The sequence below is a fragment of the Amblyomma americanum genome, chromosome 1 (assembly GCF_052857255.1).
Source record: "Amblyomma americanum isolate KBUSLIRL-KWMA chromosome 1, ASM5285725v1, whole genome shotgun sequence".
Taxonomy (NCBI): domain Eukaryota; kingdom Metazoa; phylum Arthropoda; class Arachnida; order Ixodida; family Ixodidae; genus Amblyomma; species Amblyomma americanum.
The window spans coordinates 40,769,372-40,794,752 of record NC_135497.1 but is presented as its reverse complement, the minus strand read 5'-3'; the positions used below and the strand labels follow the sequence as shown (position 1 = coordinate 40,794,752).

Sequence of the window (25,381 nt, the reverse complement as noted above, 5' to 3'; positions counted from 1 at the left end):
ACCGAGGAGCCACCTGGCACCATGCCGCGGCCACTGCCTTGCACTTCAGGCAAGGCAGAGGACTGCTCCGGAAATTGAGCAGTCAGCCGAGAAGACATCCCATAATTCGGCCTGGCACCTCTGTTCTGGCTGGGTTCTGCACAAAAAGTGGGACAGTCTAGCTTGCATGCGGCAAGAGAAAGCTACAGCTAATGGCTAATGCTGCGTGCCTTCCTCGTTTATCCAGCCATAAAAGACCAAAATTTAGCTCTGCTACACTTAAATAGGACCGCATTAATTCTAACTAACCTCCAGCCTCCTTCAACTAAGATTTACATCCAGGACTGACTGTACTAATCCACGTGGCCGAAACCTAACGAGTGCGAGACATAATCTCTCCAAAGCAGTGAGGCAAAGTTTGTAAACACAGGGCAAAAGAAATGTTGCTTGGGGTTTACCCATTGGAATAGTGATCTTGCACTAGAGAAAAAAAGTCTGCCTCCAAACAATGACAGCGAAAAACAACTTGTGCATCGACCTGAAGGAGTGGCAGCATTCATGCAGTAAACCTCACGCATTACCAGCAGATGCGAGTGAATTTTAGAACCAAGCAGATGAAAGTGAACATTTTGGCAATTATTAGCATCACCACCATGTGTCAGGCCGAACGTCACTAAACAAGCAGCGAACATTAAATCAACATGCATACTGCCATTGCTGGATGGTAAGCTGTAATGCCATGAAGGAGTTCTTTAGTTCTACACCAAAGATATGTGGCACTGACGTCCCCAGTTCAGCGCTGTTTGCAAAGCACCAAAATTAAGAAAAGATGCCTTACCCAACCCAATCCTCCTGCTCTCTCCGAGGGCACAGTGCCTGTTGGCGATGTCAGCGTGCTAGATGCACCTAAACAAGTAAAGTAGGGAGAGGGCCAGGGCAGTGAGCATGGCATCAAATCTCAAACATGGTTTGCTACATTTCAATCATGCCATGACAAAGCTAAAGGCCTTACGCGAACACTCTTGAGTGACTCATTGTTGCCCTCGATGCTGACCAAAGCATTAGCTTAGAAGAACTAGAAGCTCAAATCAGCAAAATCCGCATGTTAATTTTTGAAAGCCCATCTTTAGTGCATGTGGCACAGTGACCGCACACTGGCTGAAGCGGGACTGTCTTCACTACACTGGTGCCTGACCAACACTGCTCGGCATCCTCCAGCGCTTCACACTTACCGGCATACAACACTCGCAATCTTTTCCACACACATTGTTTGGCTACACTGCCTGACTTGGCTACACTGCCTGACATTGTTTGGCTACACTGCCTAAAAATTGCCGAATTTTGTTGTGCCAGAGTGGCGAGAGTAATGGCAGTTTCGAAATTCTAAAGACTGATATGGGTATTACTAACGGCCGACAACATATATCTAATTGCAATGAGGTGCCTATTGGTAATATTTAAAAAGTTAAGTATTCTAATTAAGTTGATCACTTAGCTAGTTAAGATGATTCGCCTGTTTTTTTTACCTCTGCCAACACTCATATTACTATGCCGCAAATTTCTTCTCGTTACCTCAAAAACCTTATTTTAAAAAAATAGTTATCACCTTCTCTGAAACACCTATTGCATTAAAGATGGCAGCGAACAATATTAACATCCAACATGAAAACTTAAAAAAAAAATCAGCTGGGGTCATTAAGCTACAACCCAACATAGAACCAAATAATAGAGCGAGTCCGGAATCCAAAAATTGCAGATTTCAGCACCCGACTGCAAACGATGACCACTTTTGGACTCGCACCTAGCTAGCGGTCGGAGTGGATTACTGCCAGCTCTACCTTAGAAAGGTGCCATATATCGACCGGGTGCTGTCTGCAGAGTGAGTTATAAGGCACACGACATTAAGGGTCAGATAGAGAAATTATTCACCTGATGCTTGGCAAGAAAAATTAAACACACAGCAGCATCATCAAAAAATACTAGGAACAATTAAGACATGTAAAAGCTGCCATTGCCTAGCAGCAATAGGACACAACCATCGAAATTTTGCTTCGCCCCGGGATGCTATAAAATGCCCTAAACTACTACACAGTTTCTTGAACGGCGCATCAATTCGCCAAGGGTTCAGAGTCTAAAACGTTATAGTTCGCCTGAATTTCGCGGACACTCACGGACTGACCGCAAGATTGGTACCCTGATTATGAGACCAAGTGTTAGGGAACGTCCTAAAAACACGCAACCTGAAAAGCCACTCCTTTTAAGCGCCGCTCCATCTTGTACTACGAGGACACAATACTGGTCTCCGCCAGTGCTAGGAAAGAAAAAAAATTTAAAAACCACCCGCATTCTCTTTTGCGTGGTATAGAAAGCTAATAGAGAGATTTAGCTTAGCGGAGACTTACTAGCGCAGGTGTATACCAGCTTACAAGACTCCGCCTGCGCATGCACAGTGGCCCTGCCTGGCTCCACCGTGGCAATGCTGGTGAGCAGGAGGTGTCCGGTAAGCCAGTATACGTCTACGCTAAGACGTCTCCGCTATGCTAAATCTCTCTCATAACAAATGCCGACTCTTAAGATGACTGCCCTGGTTGCAGTTACTCCATGAAAGCCATCCTCTAAAAACAATCCTATGAAGGAAGAAGCCGAGTAGGGAAAGCACCAGCCCGTCGCCCAGGTGCTGGCTGCTAACTGCAGGTGCCGCAGGCTTGGTCATAGAGCATTGCCGCCCGCGGTAATTCCTTCCTCCCAATGCCATACGGCCCGGGCTGAGCATTCGTCGTTCTCAGGGAACACCGGATACACCAGGATGTACCACGTCCCGTAGTCCATCATAACCGCCCTCCCCAGGTTGGCGATCGCCGCAAACACAGGCTCGCCTGCGTATGGCCACCCCGGTAATTGTAGCCGCCCAGATCGCGGCCAGAATCCCGTTCCCGTACCCCATGGCCTGGTCTCTTCTTGTCAAGGGGGCAAAGTGGGCCCTCGTGGCAGTGAGGGCCCTTGCGGTGGTCACGGGAACTGCGGGGGCAGAGGCAGCTCCGGATGCGGCAGGGTTCCCTCTCGCGAATTTGACAGTTCCGGTCGCGGAAGGAACTGCTGCCTAGGCATCATTGCCTCTTGCTCTGGCTGAATTTGCTGACGAGCAAAAGAGAGTTCCGGTCGAGAATGCTGTTCCAGTGTAAGAGGCAGCTGCGGCTCCTGGTGTGGTGAAGGATGGCCGTAGCTCCTGCTGGTCGGTTCCACCGGCGTGTCGTGCGTAAGTCGCGGCGAGCAAAGATAAGGCAGCGATGGCAGCGGTTCGTTCAACAGCTGTGTGTCCGCGGCCGTGCTGACCTCGTCCGAGTAGCCCTGGCTCTGATGTCCGTAGAGGTCGTAACAGCCTCTGGACCCTGGGATGCATCACACCAAGGGAGAGGTGGTAAATTGAGCGGTGTAGATCAAACACAATTAACTGGAATAGCTGTTAAAAATTTGCATGAGAACGCAATGACGAGAACGAAGCCTCCCGCTCTGCTGCGTCGTAAGCAGCGGTTGGAGCGGTAGCGGTAAAAACTAAAAAAAAAAGAAACGTGACAACAAATGGAGTTCATCGCCTGACGAGGTGCGCTTCCGCAATCTGTTCTTTACAAAATTACCTTTAGAACAGAATGAACCGAAATATTAATGCGAGAGCATTATACTACTCATCGGCAATGAAACCCGGAGTTGTTGCCCATATGAAATGGCCCCAAAAACCTCAATGATGACATCAGCACACCTGCATAGCAACCATAACAGAGTCAACAGAGGATCCATTGTATACATAGGGACCAATGGCCAATACGGTGATGGCCAGTAGGAGAAAGGCTTTTAGCCTAAATGCTTTTGATCCGAAGGGTTTCACTCTAAAGTCTTTCAACCTAAAGACATTTACCGTAGAAATCTTCAACATAAAGGTATTTGAGGTATTTGTACTCGTTACTAAATAGGAAACAAAAAGTCAACTATAGTAACCCACAATTATAGACAAATGCTTACGCATTCAAAGCACTGCAGTAGTCTTAAGTCCTATCTCAAGTTTTTACTTTGGACCAAAGCTCACGCTTTACAGAGGTAATCTTGAGTTACTTCTGCCAGTTTTCCTTTATACGGCATCAGTTGCTTATGGCGCTCCTTGTGCTTGATGGCAGAAGGAGCCAGAAGAAGCTACAAGGAGGCAAAAATGTTTAAAGTTCTTTCGCAGTACTTGCATCTTGGCAACCGATCTCAACTAAAGTCAAATGACCCTTCTCTGTACTTGGGTGCCTATGCTTAACCTGCGCATATGCGAACCTATGCCGCCGCCAAAAGTCGTGACACACGCCACCTCAGTAATGCAGATCAGCGCACACCTCTATAACAGGCCAAAAGAACGGAGGGAAGATTGTGGTAGAAAAACTAGTCACTCTGTATACGCAATTCCTTATGACCTCGAGCGTACCAGAAGTTTGCAAAAGCGATAACATTATCTTATGTGATAAGAAAGGAGATGCCAAGGACTTGAAAAATTACAGACCTATCAGCTTACTCTCCGTTGCCTGCAATGTATTTACTAAGGTAATCGCAAATAGAATCCGGACAACCTTGCACTTCAACCAGCCTATAGATCAGGCAGGCTTTTGTAAAGGATACTCAACTGTAGAACATATTCACACTATCAATCAGATGATAGAGAAACCCGCAGAATATGATCGACCGCTATATGTATATATAGAATAGATAGGAGAGAGGCCCTCGTCACTCACGCTATTACACAGTGTGTACCACACAAGTCGCGATCGTTCTTGCAAGAACTACTGGAAGTCTTTGGCCGATGGCACAGCCTTTGGTGCAGCAGCGGCGCATGGTATGCATAATCGGCGTGTCCATATAAGTTGACTGCGCTGCGGGCCGTCTCGAGAATAGACATTTTTCGTGTGCCGTATACGTATTAGCGGGGACGTATACAGGTTTACCGGATGCTTGTAGCGTAGTAACTGTCATGCGGCCAGGAGGTGCCACTGCGCTTGCGCAGGAGGCTTCGGTAAACTGTTACACGTCTCCGCTAATACATCTCTGCTTGTAAAAAAACATATATTGGATGTATGCAAAAAACGTCATAGACGTTTTTCAGTGCACCTTCTCCAGTGCACGTAACTAGTCGAAAAAGCAAACCATTTTCGAGCCACAGCACCAAGGCTAATAGTACTGTATGAATTCCAAAAACTGAAATGGCTATAACTAATGACCGGTTACAGATCTCAAATTGCAATTGGGCTCCTAACTCTGATAGTTAAAAAGTTCATTATAAAATTTATTTAACCACCTTACTACTTAAGACGACTCCCAGATTTTCTGGTGCCGCCAACACTGGTATTACTATGCCACAAAAGGCATATTTTTCCTCCACAAACCAATTTTTGAAAATTTTTGGAACATCCGGTATAGAGCCGGCCGAAATAATTGTGGCGCCGATTCGCTTGCAGCATGCAGAGCTTAACGCGCCTCATAGACACACGGGCTATGAGGGAGGGGATGCCGTAGTTGACGGCGACGAATTTTTTTAGACAACCTCGGATTCTTTAAGGCGCACATAAATTGCAAAACACATCAGATGCTTTCGATTGTTGTTGCATCTCACCTCCACCAGCATGAGGACGCATCGTGGAAGGGATTTTTTCCCGTTACCTTGGGATGAGAAGCGGAACGCCAAAGCCACTCAACGAACATGATGGGTTTCTTCGGCTATCACTCTAAATACGAAATGATTAAAAAAACAATAAGTTGCCCTCAACGCACTCTCTTTTGTAAAGGGAGAGCCTTAGAGGACAGCTTACTTCTTTTTTACTCCCATACAGACGTAATCGTGCATAGATTTTAAGTTCAGGAGGGTAACTCCCATCACGGACACTCACATGAATACACCGGTTTCGGCTTCCTCTCCTGCTCCATATTCAGGTAAATCGAAGGTGAAGGTGGTGTGGCGAAGCGTTCTGTTTTCAGCTCCCATTCCACCAGAGGATGCAGCTGCGGCTCCATGTGACCCAGCTGCCTTCCCGGACTGCCAATGAACGATGGCAATGGAGTATGCACCAACAAAGACTGGCTGGATGATGACAGCCTGCTGCTAGGCCTTGACTCCGAACCCTGCAGAACAGGAACAAGTAGGAACAGGTGGAGTTAATGTATAGGTTCCTAGACTTTGCACGTAGGTCAAACATATTTTCTTTCCCAAGCATCGAATCCATCAGGGAAACCCTCAAACCCTCAGGCAGGAGGCGGACTTGGTACAGTGGTTAGAGCAAGTGCACTTTCTATCCGCTTGATTCTGGCTGTCGAACTTGCTTTAGTCTAAACAGATTACTGTTTCGCTGAACAATGAAGCTTGCTAGCATTGCGTCGGCTGCACCAAGGCCCGTCTAGATGAGATACGAACTAAATACTAGCCAAGTGGATGGGTGGCGCCATCTCTTGCAAACACCACAAATCACAATTTCTTTCAAGAAATAGCAAACACTTGTGATGGAATTGCGCTTTATTGACAAGAAAAATTCTTTTCACGGACCATGAGCACTCGGTCAAAATAAAATGCCGCAAAGCACCAGAACACTAGCTGCACGAATGGGCTGTCACATGGATGCTTTTCAATCAGGTGATCGTGCTTAGCCAATACAGTTGTGAGCGGTGCAGGGAAAACAAACGCCCAAATGTAGGAGCCTGTACAATAAATCTTGGAACAATTGACAGTCAGCGTCCACTGGCGGCGTATTTACAAAACTTCTCCGCTACAGCTCAAAGTTCCCAATTTTATATACAACGGTGTAGACTACCATGCTACGCGGACCAATAGAGTAGGTATATCAATTAGTCCACGTGGTGACGTTCTCGTGTACGGATGCAATACTGTTGTAACTGCACATACGTCTACTGCGTCACTTTTGTTGTGCACATTTTCACCTAACATTCTACACCGTTTTTAATATAGGCTTTTTGAGTTAGAAAGATTTTTTTGGCATAACATTGTCAGCGATGCAGTACGTCAGAATACAGCTAAGACGTGCTAACTAGCCGAATGGTTAACTAGTATTGAATGGTTAACATATTGACTGTTGCTGTTAGGCTCATTAATTCAAAGGCGTGTAGTCCACCGTAATATCCATATCAGTTTTAAGAATAATGAAAAAACGGCTACCATCGCCACTGTGGCCTAAAAAATTTTAGCTCTTTCGAAGTGTTACGTGCACTAGACAGGTTGTTTTGCCTGCAAGCTTCTCAAAAGCGCATGTATTTCACGCAATGTAGCCAACATTAGTTGGGGAGGCAGAGCCGAGAGTAACAGCGCTTTCATAATTCTAGAAACTGATAATCATATTACTTACGGTGGGCTACACACTTTGCAATAATTAACAAGCCGAACTGCGACTCTTAAACAAGTAAACATTCAATATTGCCACCAGCGCTGAGGGGGACAACGAGGATTTCGGAGATTCTTTTAATATGCTTCGAGCTCTTCTGTTTTCACCAGAATTCTGTCTGTTATTTAACTTTAAATATTCTTCTGTCATTTTTATTGATAAATTTTTCAAAATTCATGCTTGGTGGTAAAATTTTGTCGTAATCTCCTAAGGAAATTTCTTTGTTTATGCCACTACACCTTGGCCAATCCCCCCGCCGTGTGAGTATGTGCCATATCTACTGAGGAAAAGAAGTGCGCGGCTCGTGCTCTCTTCTCGGCCGCTCTTGCAGACCGCTGCGGTGCCTAATTCTTCGGGCTTAGTCCTTGATCTACTTGCAAGGCTGTTTACCTATGCAAAGAGCCAACGTGACAGTATTAGTTAACCAGGCTAATAGTTAGCACGTCTTAGCTGTATTCTAGGGTACTACAACGCTGACATTACTAAGGCGAGATACTCTTCTGACTCAAAAAGCATATTGAAAAAATATAGTGTAATGGCTTAGGCGAACCATCCTGTATAACAGTGTGCTGTGCAATGTCAGTGCACATTAAAGAACCCCAGGTGGTCGAAATTTTCGGAGCCCTTCAATACGGCGTCTCTCATAGCCTGAGTCGCTTTGGGACGTTAAACCCCCATAAACCATAAAACCAAACCATACTGTATAACAACTGCGTAGCTTTCTGGGTGGATGTTAGGAGGCGGAGGCTGTCTGTGCGCAGTAGTGTTTTGCGTTATGTGACGTCTGTGGACTCTGCGGAAACTACGACAGCCAAGGGGACGACAGTCAAGTCCACAAAAATCAAACAAGCAATCCAAATCACCACGCGTTTCAAACGGCTCTGTGCATTCTGAACAGAGGAAGGAGACTGCACAGTGTGAGCGGAGCAGTGGACTCATGGTCCGCAAGAGAGGCCTGCCGTCATGCTCGACATTGCTCTCTTGAAGGGTACGCGATAGCTCAATTTTGCCGGAAGTCTTCTGCAAGAGCAGCATAAGGTCACGTGTTTTGATCTTTTCCTACAAGGTAGTGTAGATATTTGTATAATATCCAGAGGTCAACCATCATCATCAGCTAATCTAAGCCCACTGCAAGAAAAAAAAAAATTCGGGGACACAGCTCTGCTATATGGGGCTTTTTGCATTTCACTTCGAAAAATACTGTCACTGTTCCTTATATCATTTTTTTAATTCTCTGGATGTGTCTCCTCAGTCTACGTGTGTGAACCCTCTTCAGTAGCATGTGTAACTGGCTCCCTGAGTCAGTGGATACCTCTATTGTGCTTTGAGGTATGTGGCCGTGGTGTCCACCTTCAGGAAACTGCTCTGGTGGTAGGTGGTAGTGGTTTATTTAAATACCATAAAAGGAAGGTAAAAGATTTTGCTAGCCCCGGCATCTGCCATCACGTGCGGCGGCACCTGAGCTGGGGCAGCGGAAAGAAGGATAGCAGGCAGGTGGGAGAAATGAAATAAAAGAGGTGAGGGGACAGAAGAAAGACATGGGGGGAGGTAAATAGTACACTACATAAAATAGATATACACTGCATAAAAACATTAAAAGTGAACACTATAAATGCAAAATAAATATACTATATACATTATTTACACAGACAGTCAAAAAGTCAGTTGTCTTCGCGGCGCGCGTGTGCTGTTGACGAGAAACTCGGCAGTCATCGGTCACACGCGCGCCGCACTTTGCACACAACAGCTGGTGTGGGGCGCCCAGCTGTTAGAGCGTCCGAGGTAGCACACACGAAGCGTTCAGTCACAGCACTGGAAACTGCTCTCGCGCAATATTTTGGGCTTAGCAATGGTGAAGCTGTAGCCTTATACCCCTGTCACACGGGCACTTTCGATCCTCATTGAGTCAATGCTCATCGAACTCAATGCAGATCGACGGTTGTCACACGGCCACTTTCAAGCGCAATCGAGCTCGATCCTGCTTGACTCGATGCCGATTCCTCAACAGTGCTTGAGGTTCCAAGCACAATCGAGAACTCTCGCTCTCATGAAGCTATAAAAATAAACACAAGTTAACAAAACCAAACCACAATTGTTGTTGTGATTGATTAAAATGTAATACAGAACATTTTTCAGGTACTATGCCTGCTTATATGCAAACATTTGGAAATAATCTCTACACCACGCTCTAAGCTTCGCCGTCAGTGCAAACAAAGATGGCGTCCTCCTGCTCGGCGGCGCGGAAACTGTAGAGCGAGCGCGAGACAGCCGCTCTCATCGACTGCTGGCAGGACCGCCTAAATGATTTGCGGCGCCAGAAGAGAAACGCCGCAGTCTATGCAGAAATCGCAGAGGCGTTGCAGGCCCTTGGGTTGCATTGCACAGCAGCAGAGGTGCGCCACAAAAACCAAAAACCTGGCGCAGATACGCAATGTACCGATTTGGCTACGGATTTGGCTGCCGCTGCCCCCGACTGCACAGTGTTGCCAGACATCGCCTTGTTATGGCTGTCGGCGGAACATTTGGCGCCACCTAACACACATGAGGGAAACTTCTCAATGAGCATTGAAAATGCCCGTGTAGCACCGGATGTTTCGAGCGTGCTCAAAAATCTCGATGCAGATCGAGCTCAATGAGGATCGAAAGTGCCCATGTGACAGGGGTATTACTTGTTTTATTGCAGTTTTTTAAATTCCTGATTTACCTCAAGACACACAAGGCCCCCCTTAAACCAAGTCGGACGAATTTTTCTTACTGGTCCAAAGGTAGCGCGCCTGGCTCACGACCTAAGTTCAGCGCTTCGAGTACCGGCTCGACCATTTTCCTTTTCAGCGCACTGTACTAATCTTTTTTACTCGCGACTGTACCAGCAGTATGACACGCAGCTATTCATTGGTCGTGTAATCAATGAACGAACTAAGATGATCTGTACCTATAAAAAGCCCCATTCTATTGAAAAATAGGCTGCTTTAACTGGAAAAGGAGTCTTCGTTAGATAAGAAAGATAAAAAGTGAAATTCAGATGTCGCCGACATCGGCCATTTTTCAAACGACGTCAGCACTTTTTGTTTTCGAGGTCTCTCGTCTGTATGCTACACACTCGTTCACATCTAGCAGGCGATCGTGAAGTTTTGTTTATCACTGCCATTAACAGTTCGAATAGATTGGCGAAAAAAAAAGTTTCATTCTTTAATCCACTTATCTCAATGCGTCATGTGCTGCATTTGCTCCAACAAACTTCAGTATAGCGACAAAGAAGCAAATAAACTATTGTCACTAAGAACCCAAAATGCGCCAAGTGGCTCCCAGTGTCCCTTTAATATTCTTTTCAAGCTCAGTGCCAAGAGGTACCGCACGTTGTGATCATTGAGTGGGAATTTGCTGCGAATTTCTTACGGCTCGTACCTGTACACAAACCAAGCGTTAAGCTTTTCGCTTAGCTATCTACAAAGCACCGTTCTTCACGTCATACTTAAAATGTAATGGTATATATCTAATGGTATTGTTATTTCTGTGTTTGTGCACTTTTCCTTTTCTTACCCTGATGTTGTTTTTTTTTTCGCAAAGTACTATCTCCCAAGGAGAGTGACAGCTCTCCGCTCTCTCAACTGAAATATTCTGGAAAATCCAATGGGCACTAAAACTCCACTGAATGTCTGGAGGACGTCTCAAATGTACCCAGGAAGTCCAAGGGAGTTTAAGTGCCCAATTGGAACACCACATATCAGTGAAGATCTTTGAATCAGTCTCGGAGCTTTGCTTACCTCCCAAGTAGTCAGCTCCTTCTTATCCATAAACATGAAATATGGATATCTCTTCCTGCAAATTGGGGGAACAAACAAAAAAGAGCGAGAACACCGTCAAAGACACTCACAGGAACATTCGACCGGAGACTGCAGTTTCTCAATGACAATACACACACTCGAGCATGCCTCTATACTCCGAAGCTGGCGCACACTGAGCGTGGCGTACACTGGCTATGTCTTTTTTTCTGATAAAAGAGACAGACTGTGTCATCGCTGCCTCGCATCTCGCTAGTTGCGTAGATGTTCCCAAACCGTTTCAGTCAAACACAGCCGTTGGTTCCGCGTTTTAGAAATCCCTCAGTATTTAACCCTACAGGACAACTTTTGTCATATTCACGCTTAGATTACGGTTATTTACTCGACGGCAAAAGCGGTGTGGTGTTTGCAGTGTAGTCTAGTGCTGGCAACTATGACCAGAGTGTGGTGCTTGCAAATGGGCCAGGTTCTCATAAGCCAAGTGACCGTGCAGCAAGCAGTCACGGTAGCGGCCATAGTCATGTAACTGGAATAAGTTCATTAAAATAGAGCTTTCAGTATCAGCTAATGATCGTCTCTTCGTGTGTACGTGACACGCGCTTTCAGCCCAAATGGCATGACAGGAAAGGCAGGTCAGATCCATGGTCACACAGAAGCTAGATGCGTATTTGGGGCTCCGACCAACCAGCGCGAACATAAGCGGACATGTCTGCTACGTTATCCAAATGCTCCACCCATGCGAGAGCCGTAGTCAGTAGAAAACCGCTTGAGCCCTCGCTGGTACCGGGATTCAAACCCTGTGCATCCCGCCTACGAGGGAATTCCCTGTGGTCAGGAGGTCAGGACTCGCTGCAACTGCGCCTCGCATACAAAGACCAAAACCTGAAGCGTTGATTGCAGCTAATCACATTTTGACTTTCTCTACATATGCTTCGCGCTGCTACTAAAGACGAGAGTTAGGTTTTACACACTCTACACATTAATACGCCTATATGAAAGTAAGAAGGGAGTAAGCGGTTTTTTACCACACCAATCTTTTTGCAAATGGGAGTGCCCTAGAGGACAAAAATTTGTTGCGTGATAAAGTGTCCCCTCCATTTTCACTCCCTTTTCTTTAGAGTCTTAAGGCAGTAGTTTCAACTTTGTGTAGCATGAGATACTCGGCTCCATAACGTGGGTTGGCGCGCTATCATTTAACGGGGTCTTAGACGATAATACAGCTAATGCCGATATCCTCGTACCTATGAAATACTTTTTCTCGGTTATTTTATGTCTGTGCATGAAGAGAAGGCTAGCCAAGCACTTGGGCTTCCGAACCCAAAGCTTGCTTGAGCTTACATTTCACGCTGGCTACGCTAAAGACGCTTTAAAGCGAGAGCTAAGACAAAAAGGTTAGGCAAGACCACACACCGTTCATTATTACCAAATAGAGAACAAGACGATTGCTCATGACACGGTCCTTTATGCTGTGGTATACGCCTATCATAAAGTGAACGGTGGAGGACAAAGGCTCTGGGTGCTTGCCAACGTTTCGACAAGAAGACTTGTCTTCCCCAGACGAAGGCAAGTCCTTTTGTCGAAACATTGGCAAGCACCGTAACGCTTTCCCGTCCGTTGTTCACTTCGTGATTATCAAGAACCATCTGCCCAACCACTGTCGACCATGGACTTGTATACACCAGGAGGTCAAGCCGGCTCTTCCTGAATCACAAGTAACGTTACTGCAGCCGCTGGTCGCAATATAGCAGGGGGTCTCCACAACACCCTCCCCCGAAAAAAGAAAGCGAGGAACTTACTTCAACGCCTCGTACACGTGCCGTACACGCAGCGCCTTTATCGGGCTTTCATGGATCGCCTGCGCCACCAGTTGCACCAGCTTGCCCTGCCCGGAGGCCTGCGGACGATGGTGCCAGCAGGGAGCAGCTCGGCCAGGGGACCCGGATGTAGCTGGGGCATGGTGCACGTGTCGCCGTGGCTGGACATGGTGCGGGTGCGGCGGGAACGCTTGGCGGGCTCTGAAGAAGCTGTCCGGCCACGCCCGGCGATGCCGCGGTTAGGGTTCATTTCGAGGCTTAGCGAAAGTGTCTCCTCGCAAGCGAAAAGCAGCCAAGCATTGCGCGCCTTCTCTCTATCGAGAGAGCCCACCTTATTTATCACCATGGAAGGATTTCGAATGGGGCGACAGGGCGCAGATTTAAACAGCGTCTCACAAATCCGGCCTGGTCAAAAGGACGGATGTGGCAGAGTGCATAAACTGAAATGCTGCATCAACGGTACACACTAAAAGAGAAAGGAGTAAAAGCGAGTAACCTGTCCTTCACCACAACCCCCTTTATAAAATGAACAGCGCTAGTAGAGAGCTTACTTTTGCCTTGAACTACTGCACTTCCGAAATGCATTCTTGTTTTTGAGCCATCAGTATAATATTGTTTCGTTTCATATTTTTCTTGCAGTGCCAAGAATTCTTGCAGCATGTACTCCTTTAGCTTCTGCTTTTTTGTGTAAATGTGAAGTCACGTACTGCAGGGAGGCTGTACCATGGTGGGAAATTGTCATGTCTTGGTGCAATGTTAGGCAGAGCATTAGTACAGCCAAAGTTAGCTCGGATGAGGCATTGGTCTCGTTTGACGTTGTCGCCCTGTTTGGCACCATTCGAGCACCTCTAGGAGAGAGCGCAGCAAGGATAGGGCTCAAAGCGGATGACCGACTTGCCGAAAGGGAGTGACTCAGCGTAGATGACCAACTTCTGCGTTAAGAAAGAATTTTTCAGGCAAGCCGCTGCAACCGCGCCGCGATGCGAGAGGCAATATAGGTGGCCGCTGCGAAGCAGACGATGGAGGTATCACCGGAAATTCGGTACACATTCATAAGTTGGAGCGGCGCAAACGAAAACTGGGTTCCTGATGCTGCAGAAGGACCCATAACTGTGGAGAAAAACTCATGGATGCCTGGCTACGCTCCTATTAAGTGATGACATCTTCCCGTCGCTCGGAAGCCGATTTACAGAAGATTTACAGGCGCGGCGCGCCTTGTAGTTGATGGACGTCTGGGGGCAGTGGCCAGCCGATGGAGAAGTTTAACTCCAAAGCGCTCCCGCACAACTTCCAGGTAAACAACACTGACGCCCAGCTACGAACTGGCGAGGGAGCACGCAGCAGTTTTCCGGACGGCTGCATCGTGATCCCCTGGTTGACAGGCTGATATAGTTCCCGCTGAACAAACTGTTTCTTTTGCTGCCTCTCCAGTGCATTGCATCACTGTTCGTGAAACATTTCTCTTTGTACTGTCGCATCAGTTTAGTTCTCTGCATGCATTGCATTCATTTTTTCTATGAGTACTGAGTAATTCGCCGGTACCATCTCTTGACTGTACAAAGCTTTGTTTTGATTGTGAACCTTTGATTCCGGCCAATTCTCTGGGTTCCGACAGCCGAAGGCTGCACACCAAAGTGGCACCCCTTTGCCATTTGGTGGCCACATTCCACTGAGCTTCTCATGTCGAGTTGAGGGCATCTCCTGAGTGACCGCAACAGCTACTCTCTCACTGGTTAAGTGCGACTGGGGCACAAACAACCACTGCCTATGCGACAAGAAGATCTAGTAACAAGCCCCAAGTTTTTGATGAATCGACCCATGTTATACCGTGTATGACTGTCTTGCCATCCTAAAGAAGTCTGCAGGAGAAAACCTTCTTGTATACTTTGTGGGGACCTGCCCTGCAGCCCCCTGTGTTTGCTTTCCCACGAGCCACCGTGCAGCAGCAGCCTCACCTCGAGGAGGAACACATTCCCTTGTCAGTTACATTAACTGGCAAAGGAGAGCGCCAGCGTCGCTGCGCGTGAGACTGCTTGAAGCCCGCGCGCGGGAGAGGGGGCATGGGGCTCTTCGGCTGGGATCGTTAGCGCGAGCGGACGTGTTGCTCGCGGCTCCGCTCTTCCCCGGTGGGGCGAGGAAGCGGCGGGGAGACTGGCTCCCGTACTCGTCCCATTCAGGGGTACGGAGTACCCCTTGCCCTAGCGCAGGCAAACATTTGCTCGGAACCTTGCTGGTGAGTAGGACGATCTCTATTCATTAGTATATCTTGTTGCTAGCTGGCATTATTGTTGCTGTAGCAATAAATGCCTGTTTGTGTCAGCCAATGTGTCGTTCCTTTGTTCCCTCAGAGCAAGGCCCGCCGTGGTTGGTGTGCGCTCGGTAGCGTACGCGATCACGGGGTGGGGTCCGGGCGGCTTTGAACCGTGTTAGCCGTGACTGAGTGGGGACAACGTATACATCTCCCCAAGTCAACTCCACAACTTATACAAACCAGACACAAAGTTCACCCTGTGATATGGGGCAAGCAACAGATTGTTTTCTTGACAGGCAATTGCAGTGAACAGGACCATAATTGGCATTCTCCGCTTAAAGCAAACCCACTTATTCTGGGTGATTTCTAAAATTGCGATCAAAATATTCGACAACATGCAAAGAAACCATGGCCTCATCCCGCTGACGAAAGCTAAAAAATTGCTGCTCAGAAGTGGAACCAAAGCTAGAGAAAAAAGCATCTTGGATGATCTCTGCCGCAATGACCACATGAACTTATGACTACGGGTGTCTGACGCCTTAACTGCAAGCTGAAAAGAGAGCAAACTATACAGGCCTCCAAACCAAGCCGCATCACTGTTCCTTATGTCAAAGGCAGCAGTGAAATGCCGGGCGCCTGTTACAAGAGCAGGAAATGCAGGTTTGTCACACATAATTTTAAAACCTCGGGAGCTTCAAGCCTCTGCCAACATGCACTAATGCAGAATTTCTTTCTCTGTGCTCTCGTGGAGCATTCCGACAACTTGGATCAACCAGCCGATTTTGAGAATTCGAGAGTCGCTAACTAATAGGCCAACCCCACTGGTGCGATATATTCAAGAGCCTTGCAGTATGCAAACACGCCAGGCAACGTAAACGCAGGCTGCCTTCCATCACCGTACACCACGAAGCTGAGATTAGCGCCTCTCGCACCCCATCCAGTCAAACATGATGATGCTAAGTCAGCCCCAAAAGGTGAGTTCTCTCTTCAAGTGACTTTGGACGGAGAGTTACGCTCCTTTCTTTCTAAACTGAATATGAACGCATTTCTGTCTTTAAGGCCGAGAGACTGCCTGTTGTTAGCTATCCTTCATATCCTTCTCTTCATAAGCACATCATTTTATGCTATACTTGCCAAATGGCTAGCTGTTTGTACACCATGAAGTTACTTTGAATGGCACTGAGACAAAAGTAGAAAGAAAGGAAATCAGAGATAACGCGACAGTGCAGAGCAGACGTTTAGAAGAAAAGCCGCGTGCGTTTTCGCACTAATTAAGAATTGGTCCACAGAATACTGAACGTCACACGTTCACCTCTGGAATGAAAACGACCAAAAACCCTATTTATATTTGACTTTGAGGTCTTAGCACGCATGAAATGTCATCATAACACGTAAGAATGTAAATTAATTATGCTTTAAATAAACTTCTAGAATATACTGGAAATCAGAGCCATGACCCATGGGTTGCAAGTCAGATATGCTATCCCTAGGCCAAAGAGGCACTTTCGTTCTACTTGGTTAAGAAAAGACTTCGACTGTCTCCTTGTGTTTCACGTGTTCTGGTGTGCTTTAAGTATGCTAATGAGTATGTGTGATTAGAAAGAGGACTTAATTACGAAAGACTGGAGCAAATAAGCATTAACGCTTTGGCGTCACACCCTTAAGTCATAGCTTAAGTGTCCCCCTAATTTTTTACCACGTTGCCTACTGTCACAAAATTCGGCGCATGCTCGAAACAAACCGGCGCTGCGCCTAAGCAATCACGCCCGCGCGCGGTAAAGTAAAACAAAAAAACAGCGGGGAAGAACCCCCGGGAGCACACGGTGCTTTTCACTCAGCTCGCCGTTGGGGCGCCAAAGTAAACATAGACACGCGCGCGGCGTCGATTCTTCTCGAATGTTGGAGAAGTTTTTGCTTGTTGTCGACGGAAAGGGGGTAACCTTTCGCGCCAAAGGATACCCCCCCCCCTTCGCTCCGGCACCGATGACTCAGCGTGCCGCGAATGACCTAGATTGTTCTAGAAGGTGGTTTCCGCGCTCGACCAATGGGGTCACACGCCCGGCGCAAGAAGGAGAAGGAGCTTGTGCAGTTAAAGCTGCGTGTATGTGCGTGCCTGCCTTGACGCGAAGAACAAACAGACGCGGACGGCGCCTGGTCGGGGGCGTGGAACCGGCATGGCTGAAGCACTGCCGCTCACGTTTTTCCTGTTGCTTTTGCAGACACATGGCGTCTCCGCTTTGAAGGAATGTTGCGGTTGCGCCGTTTCGTGTTCATCTCCTACGAGTTCACCCTTTTCGTCTGGGATATGCGCCGACGGATCAAGGAACGCAACATCGTCTGCTGCTGCCAGGGAAGATTCGACGTGCGTCGCCGCTGACTTCGGCAGATGTGCCGTACCGGTCTATGAACACTGGTGCAGTGATTGCCTTATCGACAGCCTACAAATACCGGGATCTGGCAGTCAACCAGGGGAACGTGGAACCGGCATGGCTGAAGCACTGCCGCTCACGTTTTTCCTGTTGCTTTTGCAGGTTAGTAACACAAACTTGCACTGTTTTCGCGCGCATTTCGTTTTGCCGGTTCCACCCCATGTGTTATTTGCTTGTCTCAGAACTCACTCGCAACCGAGAGGTTACTCACTTCGTCGTTTTCGGTTATTGCGTTGTATTTCCTTTTATCTGTTGCTGCTACTTCTATGTGGTGATGTTGAGCCTAACCCAGGTCCGTCTACCGCAGAAACTCTGCAGATGCTCCTAGATGGCCAAGATACGATCAAGGCCAAGTTGAGTGCAATAGAACTGACCCAAGTTGAAAGTAAGAGAGCCATGCATGATCTCAGCAGCCGTAGTGCATCGATAGAGTCAAGAATAGCGAGCCTTGATGAAATGAACTGTGCAAATGGTGAATGGAAAAAACGATTTGAAGATCAGCAGCGGATGTTGAGTTCAGTAATAGCAAAGGTTGAGCATCTGGAGAACCAGAGGAGGCGTTGCAATTTGCTTTTCTTTGGTGTCGAGGATACAAAACCAAACGAGTCAAATGAGGACTCAGTAGAATGCGTAACTGATGTAATTTGAAATTAGGCGTTCAATCCGTAAAACTGGAAATTGCTCACAGGTTAGGCAGATTCAAGTCTGGTAGCAACCGTCCTTTAAAAGCGACTTTCGCCTCATACGCTGACAAGCAGAAGGTTTTAAAGAGGGCTTATAAATTAAAAGGAAGTGATGTCAGTATTTCAGAGGACTTTTCTGAGGAAGTACGTAGAAAGAGAAAGTTTCTATGGCAGTTCGCAAAATCACGGGAACAAAGTGGCGACAAGATCAGCCTCAGGTATGACACTCTTATTATAAACGGCGAGAAGTACTTGTTTGATGATAATACAAATGAGGTCGTACCGATAGTAGGTGATAAGGCCAGTGCTACAAAAGAGGTAGTACCGGTTGAGTGACGGTGTCGGCGTAATGCAACGCTTATTTCCTTTCTTGTAATTAACTGTCCATTAAAAACAAGGTTGATGAATTTGCAGCTCTAGTTGATATGGTGAAGCCGTCCGTTATTCTCGGCACTGAATCATGGTTAGCAAATGAAATTGCAGATCATGAATTATTCCCAGATCGCTTTAAATGTTATAGAAATGACAGACACTTGCATGGAGGAGGTGTATTTATTCTTGTGGATGCTACAATTTCTTCTTACCAAATAAATGTTGCCGATGAATGTGAAGCTGTATGGTGTAAACTGGTGCTTAATAACAACAAAGTTATAACTGTGTGTTCGTTCTACCGCCCGCCTGATTCATCAGTTGATGTGTTTGCGCAGCTGGCGGGGACAGTTGACGCAATTCAAACAGATTTTATGGTGATCGGAGGTGATTTCAATCTGCCTAGCATTAACTGGACTCATCAACCTCACTTCCAGTCCTTTACGAGTCGCTCCTGCCAACTTGGTTGAACTTTATGCATTGCGTCAAACGGTTCTGGAACCGACACGTGGGGATCACATCCTAGATTTGTTGTTCACAAATCAACCTGAATTCGTCAATTCCACTCAGGTGCTACCTGGAATAAGTGATCACAGTGCTGTGCTTTGTGAAATGAAAGTTGAACATGTAAGGAGCGCTGGTACAGCACATAGGCGAGTATATAACTATGAAAAAGCAAACGTAAGGGAGATAAATGAAGAGTTGAATAAGTACTGAACGATCTTTGAAACGCATGCCGATAACTCTGGAGTGGTTGAACTATGGTCTAGATTTAAGGATAAGATGTTTGAACTGAGGCAGTGCTTTGTTCCGGCATGGATATTAACGAAAAGGAGGAGTAAAAGTAAACCATGGTTTACTCGGGAGCTACGCAGTATTACGCGCAAAAGGCAACGTGTTTACGTTAAATTTAAAGGAAATCCGACGCGTGAGAATTGGTTCAAGCTGCAGGAAATTGCCGGAAGAATGAAAGTTGCTGTGGCAGCTGCAAAGAATTCGTTTGGCATTTCAATGGAGACGAAATTAAAAGAAAATCCAAAGGAATTTTGGAAACATGTAAAGAGAAATGGAAAAGACTCTGTAACTATACCACCTCTTGTTTCTGGTGACACCTTTGTTGATGATGATGCACAAAAAGCTGAGTTCTTTAATAAATATTTCAGCTCTGTTTTCAGCTCTGAAATCGAACATGCTGATATGAATACCCCGAGTTTCCAGCCAGTGGCGAGTGTTATGGATGATGTTGTGATCAGCATCAACGACATACAGTCTCTGCTGCAGAATCTGAAGATTGCTAAGGCTGGTTGTCCTGATGACTTGCCAAACAAATTCTACAAACTGTGCTGAGTCGGTTGCACCCTACTTAAAGATAATTTTTGAAAAATCGCTTGAAGAATCCTGCCTTCCAGATGACTGGAAAATTGCAAGTGTTGTGCCAATTTACAAATCTGGCCCTCGCAACATTGTATCAAATTATAGACCGGTATCTCTAACTTCAGTTGCGTGCAAGACACTCGAACATATTTTGTTCACCAGTATAGCAGCACATATGGACGCACATTCATTGTTTAATCCTCGTCAGCATGGTTTTTGAAGGGGCCTATCGTGTACTACGCAGCTGACTGAATTTGCGCATGATCTGGCTGAGGCACTGGACAGGCGACTTAGTGTGGACTGCGTGTTTTTGGACTTTAAAAAGGCCTTTGATACCGTGACGCATTCTTTACTAATTAAAAAAATGTCTTTTTACAATATTAGCCCTCAAGTGGTATCATGGGTAAAAGATTACCTATGTTTACGGCAGCAGTTTGTGGTTATGAATGGCGCCGAGTCTCAAAGAGTGCAGGTTGTGTCTGGTGTTCCCCAGGGCTCCGTGTTGGGACCACTATTGTTCCTGCTCTACGTGAATGACATTGGTGACGGAATAGTATCTCAAATGCGGTTATTTGCGGATGACTGCGTTCTTTATAGTGTTGTCACTAGTGAACGAGATGTGGAAATGTTCCAAGAAGATTTGAACAGAATCTCAGAGTGGTGCGTTAAATGGAATATGAATTTTAATTTGTCCAAGACTGTCCATATGAAGTTTACAAGAAAGAAAAACCCTGATGTGTATTCATACGTTGTTAGGAACACAATGTTAGAACAGGTATTTGAATTTAAATATCTAGGCGTTTATTTTACTCCTGATTTGAGCTGGCACCGTCACGTCGATTATATCTCTGCTAAAGCATGCAGAAACTTGGGATTTCTTCGCCGAAATGCAAGCACTTTCCCACTGTCATGTCGTGACATTTTATTCAAGACTTATGTCAGGTCGGTTCTGGACTACGCGTGCACTGTCTGGGACCCGCCTACTGCTAGAGATAAAAATAAGTTGGAGAGGGTGCAGAACATTGCCTCTCGTTTCATGTCTGGCACACGCGGGGCTCGTTACAGTGCATCGCGTATGAAGGATGCACTCAACTGGGAATTGCTTGACACGCGCCGAAAGAAGTTGCGTCTGAAGCTATTTCATGCTGTTTATTATTCAACTGCTCAGGTTGAACGCGAAAGGTATGTGCAGGAGCCTTTTTATAGATCCAACCGGGTTGACCATGTTTTTAAAGTCCGCGAATTCGGGGCAAAAATTGAATTGTTTAAAATGTCTTTTTTTCCGAAAACCATTAAAGAATGGAACAGACTACCGAGCGATGTTGTGAGTGTGACATCAAATGATGCGTTCTTTCGTTCTTTAATGATGTGATGCGATTGTGATGTGTTCTTTTGAAGTGAGATGTACATGGAGAGCGCTTTATGCTTGTAACTCTGCCTGCGAGCGGAGGTGTCATGTGTGCTTCTTTTTTTGTACCTTGCCTCCCCCCACTGTAATGCCACGGCGCTGTGGGTTCCTTACTAAATAAATAAATAAATATAAATGAGGGGCTGCAACCGCCGTCTGTTAGCCCGAGCCGCCGTTCAAGCTTCCGAAAAGCGCGCCCGCTCGACTCCCGGGAGAGAACACCACTCGCCCAGCCCGGACCAGCGAGACAACGTGCGCCAGTCTGCGGATCAGCCCCATCGTGCTCCTGAAGTCGTCGGACTGTCGCAGTGCCCGGTGATCAAATTGTGTTTTCACTATTTGTCGCTCTATGTGGTAATGCTCTCTATGTGTTATTGAACTTTAGGAGCAAAGATTTTGATGAATTGTTATCTCTCTCAAGTGTTACTTTGCACGTGTTGCATGGTATTTGAGAATCACTTTGTATGTGCGCGTACGAGTGATAGTGCAATCCTTTGTATCGTCTCTTTGCTGTATAAACCTTGTTTTGTTTTGTGAACCTTTGGCTCTGACTCATTCTCTGGCTTGCGACCGGCGAAAGCTCGGCACCAAACGACTAACCCCTTGTCACTTGGTAGCTGGTCTCCGGCTGAGTTTGCCGCGCCGAGTCGAGGGCATCTCCTCTGCGACCGAGGCCGCTACCCCACACGATCTAAGGGTATCTGGGAGCACACGCAAAAGTGCGCGAAGTGGTGACACCTACAAGGTCCATTCGGCGGTACCAGTTTCCTAATTACTAAGAATTCTGCGACAAGTGAGTGTCACTAGGAAGGACGCACCAAGGCAGAACGATAGCTTTGGATGTCGCAGTCGCGAAAATACTGATGTCCCAAACCACAAAATCCGCACCAGCGCTGGAGGCGCCAGTTATAGACGTGTTCGCTACGCGTGCTTCCGATTCGAAACTTCCAGCATAGAGTTCGATTAATAATGTACACATATACCTGCTCAGATGTTTAGGGGAAACCCCAAGGTGGAGTAAATCTGTAATAAGAGTACATTACTCACTGGCATCCACCCATGCGCAGCCATACGACTACAAAAGAAAGCTATACAGCTTCCTCAGAAACTTCGCGGTTAAAGAAAAATTCGTCCTGGTACGAGGTACGAACGCGGGACCACAGCTTAACGAAATAATTCACAGCTCCCCTCAACTTCGTTAAATCGAGTTTTAACTGTAGTGGGAATTCTTCCAATGAGTGCAGACATCACCGAGCCCAGGAACGTTTTTAATTTCAGTTATATTGAAATTTAGCCGACCTAGCCGCGATTCGGCCCCTCAATCACAGCAGCTATGCAAAGCATCAACATAGTGAGACAAAATTATTCCCCTTTGCTGCGAGGTGGCATATATGTAACCCGGCCCACTCGCTAAAAGGACGAGACGCCGATATCAGCCGGCAATAGTGGCAGGCAAGATTAGGCAGGACAGGCACAGCATACATTAACTCATGAAACCAGTCACCTTTGTTCACTTTTCCCATTTTGACACCAGCATTGCGTTGCAAATCATATTCTGATTGCAGCTGCATGTCAGCCTTACTGCTGTGAGAACATTTTCTTTCAGCTCCTATGCTAGAAACAGTTGCAAGGCAAAGCTAATGACAAACAGAAAATTTGTTGCTTGTTCTATGTTACGCTTGCTTGCATCCTCAATGATATATGCACGGTGTATCTACATTTGTGCATCAGCTCAATGCACATTCATATATTCAGAGGAGTTGAGTAGAATTTTTTCTCATGTTTCATGGAGCTCAATCAAGCAGTAGTTCACAGTAACATCACACCACCTACAGTCACCACTTGCCTTTTACATGACACACTGCGCTTGCACCCCCCTCTGGTGCATTCACATTCCACGACTAGCGTGCACACAAAGGAAAGACTCACCCTTGGCAGACGTGATGGCGGCCGGCTTCCCGAGTTGAATGTAGGCAGGCGGCACTGCGTATGGGTCCCACCGAGGAGCCACCTGGCACCATGCCGCGGCCACTGCCTTGCACTTCAGGCAAGGCAGAGGACTGCTCCGGAAATTGAGCAGTCAGCCGAGAAGACATCCCATAATTCGGCCTGGCACCTCTGTTCTGGCTGGGTTCTGCACAAAAAGTGGGACAGTCTAGCTTGCATGCGGCAAGAGAAAGCTACAGCTAATGGCTAATGCTGCGTGCCTTCCTCGTTTATCCAGCCATAAAAGACCAAAATTTAGCTCTGCTACACTTAAATAGGACCGCATTAATTCTAACTAACCTCCAGCCTCCTTCAACTAAGATTTACATCCAGGACTGACTGTACTAATCCACGTGGCCGAAACCTAACGAGTGCGAGACATAATCTCTCCAAAGCAGTGAGGCAAAGTTTGTAAACACAGGGCAAAAGAAATGTTGCTTGGGGTTTACCCATTGGAATAGTGATCTTGCACTAGAGAAAAAAAGTCTGCCTCCAAACAATGACAGCGAAAAACAACTTGTGCATCGACCTGAAGGAGTGGCAGCATTCATGCAGTAAACCTCACGCATTACCAGCAGATGCGAGTGAATTTTAGAACCAAGCAGATGAAAGTGAACATTTTGGCAATTATTAGCATCACCACCATGTGTCAGGCCGAACGTCACTAAACAAGCAGCGAACATTAAATCAACATGCATACTGCCATTGCTGGATGGTAAGCTGTAATGCCATGAAGGAGTTCTTTAGTTCTACACCAAAGATATGTGGCACTGACGTCCCCAGTTCAGCGCTGTTTGCAAAGCACCAAAATTAAGAAAAGATGCCTTACCCAACCCAATCCTCCTGCTCTCTCCGAGGGCACAGTGCCTGTTGGCGATGTCAGCGTGCTAGATGCACCTAAACAAGTAAAGTAGGGAGAGGGCCAGGGCAGTGAGCATGGCATCAAATCTCAAACATGGTTTGCTACATTTCAATCATGCCATGACAAAGCTAAAGGCCTTACGCGAACACTCTTGAGTGACTCATTGTTGCCCTCGATGCTGACCAAAGCATTAGCTTAGAAGAACTAGAAGCTCAAATCAGCAAAATCCGCATGTTAATTTTTGAAAGCCCATCTTTAGTGCATGTGGCACAGTGACCGCACACTGGCTGAAGCGGGACTGTCTTCACTACACTGGTGCCTGACCAACACTGCTCGGCATCCTCCAGCGCTTCACACTTACCGGCATACAACACTCGCAATCTTTTCCACACACATTGTTTGGCTACACTGCCTGACTTGGCTACACTGCCTGACATTGTTTGGCTACACTGCCTAAAAATTGCCGAATTTTGTTGTGCCAGAGTGGCGAGAGTAATGGCAGTTTCGAAATTCTAAAGACTGATATGGGTATTACTAACGGCCGACAACATATATCTAATTGCAATGAGGTGCCTATTGGTAATATTTAAAAAGTTAAGTATTCTAATTAAGTTGATCACTTAGCTAGTTAAGATGATTCGCCTGTTTTTTTTACCTCTGCCAACACTCATATTACTATGCCGCAAATTTCTTCTCGTTACCTCAAAAACCTTATTTTAAAAAAATAGTTATCACCTTCTCTGAAACACCTATTGCATTAAAGATGGCAGCGAACAATATTAACATCCAACATGAAAACTTAAAAAAAAAATCAGCTGGGGTCATTAAGCTACAACCCAACATAGAACCAAATAATAGAGCGAGTCCGGAATCCAAAAATTGCAGATTTCAGCACCCGACTGCAAACGATGACCACTTTTGGACTCGCACCTAGCTAGCGGTCGGAGTGGATTACTGCCAGCTCTACCTTAGAAAGGTGCCATATATCGACCGGGTGCTGTCTGCAGAGTGAGTTATAAGGCACACGACATT

General features: G+C 46.5%; 1 protein-coding gene across 3 annotated transcripts in view; it reads right to left on the bottom strand.

Annotated features, from left to right (window-relative positions):
- Window positions 1–817: 817 nt before the first annotated feature.
- Window positions 818–25,381, bottom strand: part of LOC144112677 (uncharacterized) — a 48,647-nt gene continuing 24,083 nt past the window's right edge. For 2 of the 3 annotated variants that reach the window (XM_077645496.1, XM_077645495.1), the window contains exons 2-7: window positions 24,317–24,384; window positions 23,431–23,635; window positions 12,970–13,197; window positions 11,156–11,210; window positions 5,892–6,123; window positions 910–3,368 (exon numbers count right to left, since the gene is read on the bottom strand). In XM_077645496.1, coding sequence (XP_077501622.1) covers window positions 2,989–3,368; window positions 5,892–6,123; window positions 11,156–11,210; window positions 12,970–13,197; window positions 23,431–23,597 — 1,062 coding nt within the window. In that variant the 5' untranslated portion in view covers window positions 23,598–23,635; window positions 24,317–24,384 and the 3' untranslated portion in view covers window positions 910–2,988. Of the gene's footprint in view, window positions 886–909; window positions 3,369–5,891; window positions 6,124–11,155; window positions 11,211–12,969; window positions 13,198–23,430; window positions 23,636–24,316; window positions 24,385–25,381 lie in introns of those variants that run through there. The other variant, XR_013310378.1, reaches the window with a different exon arrangement.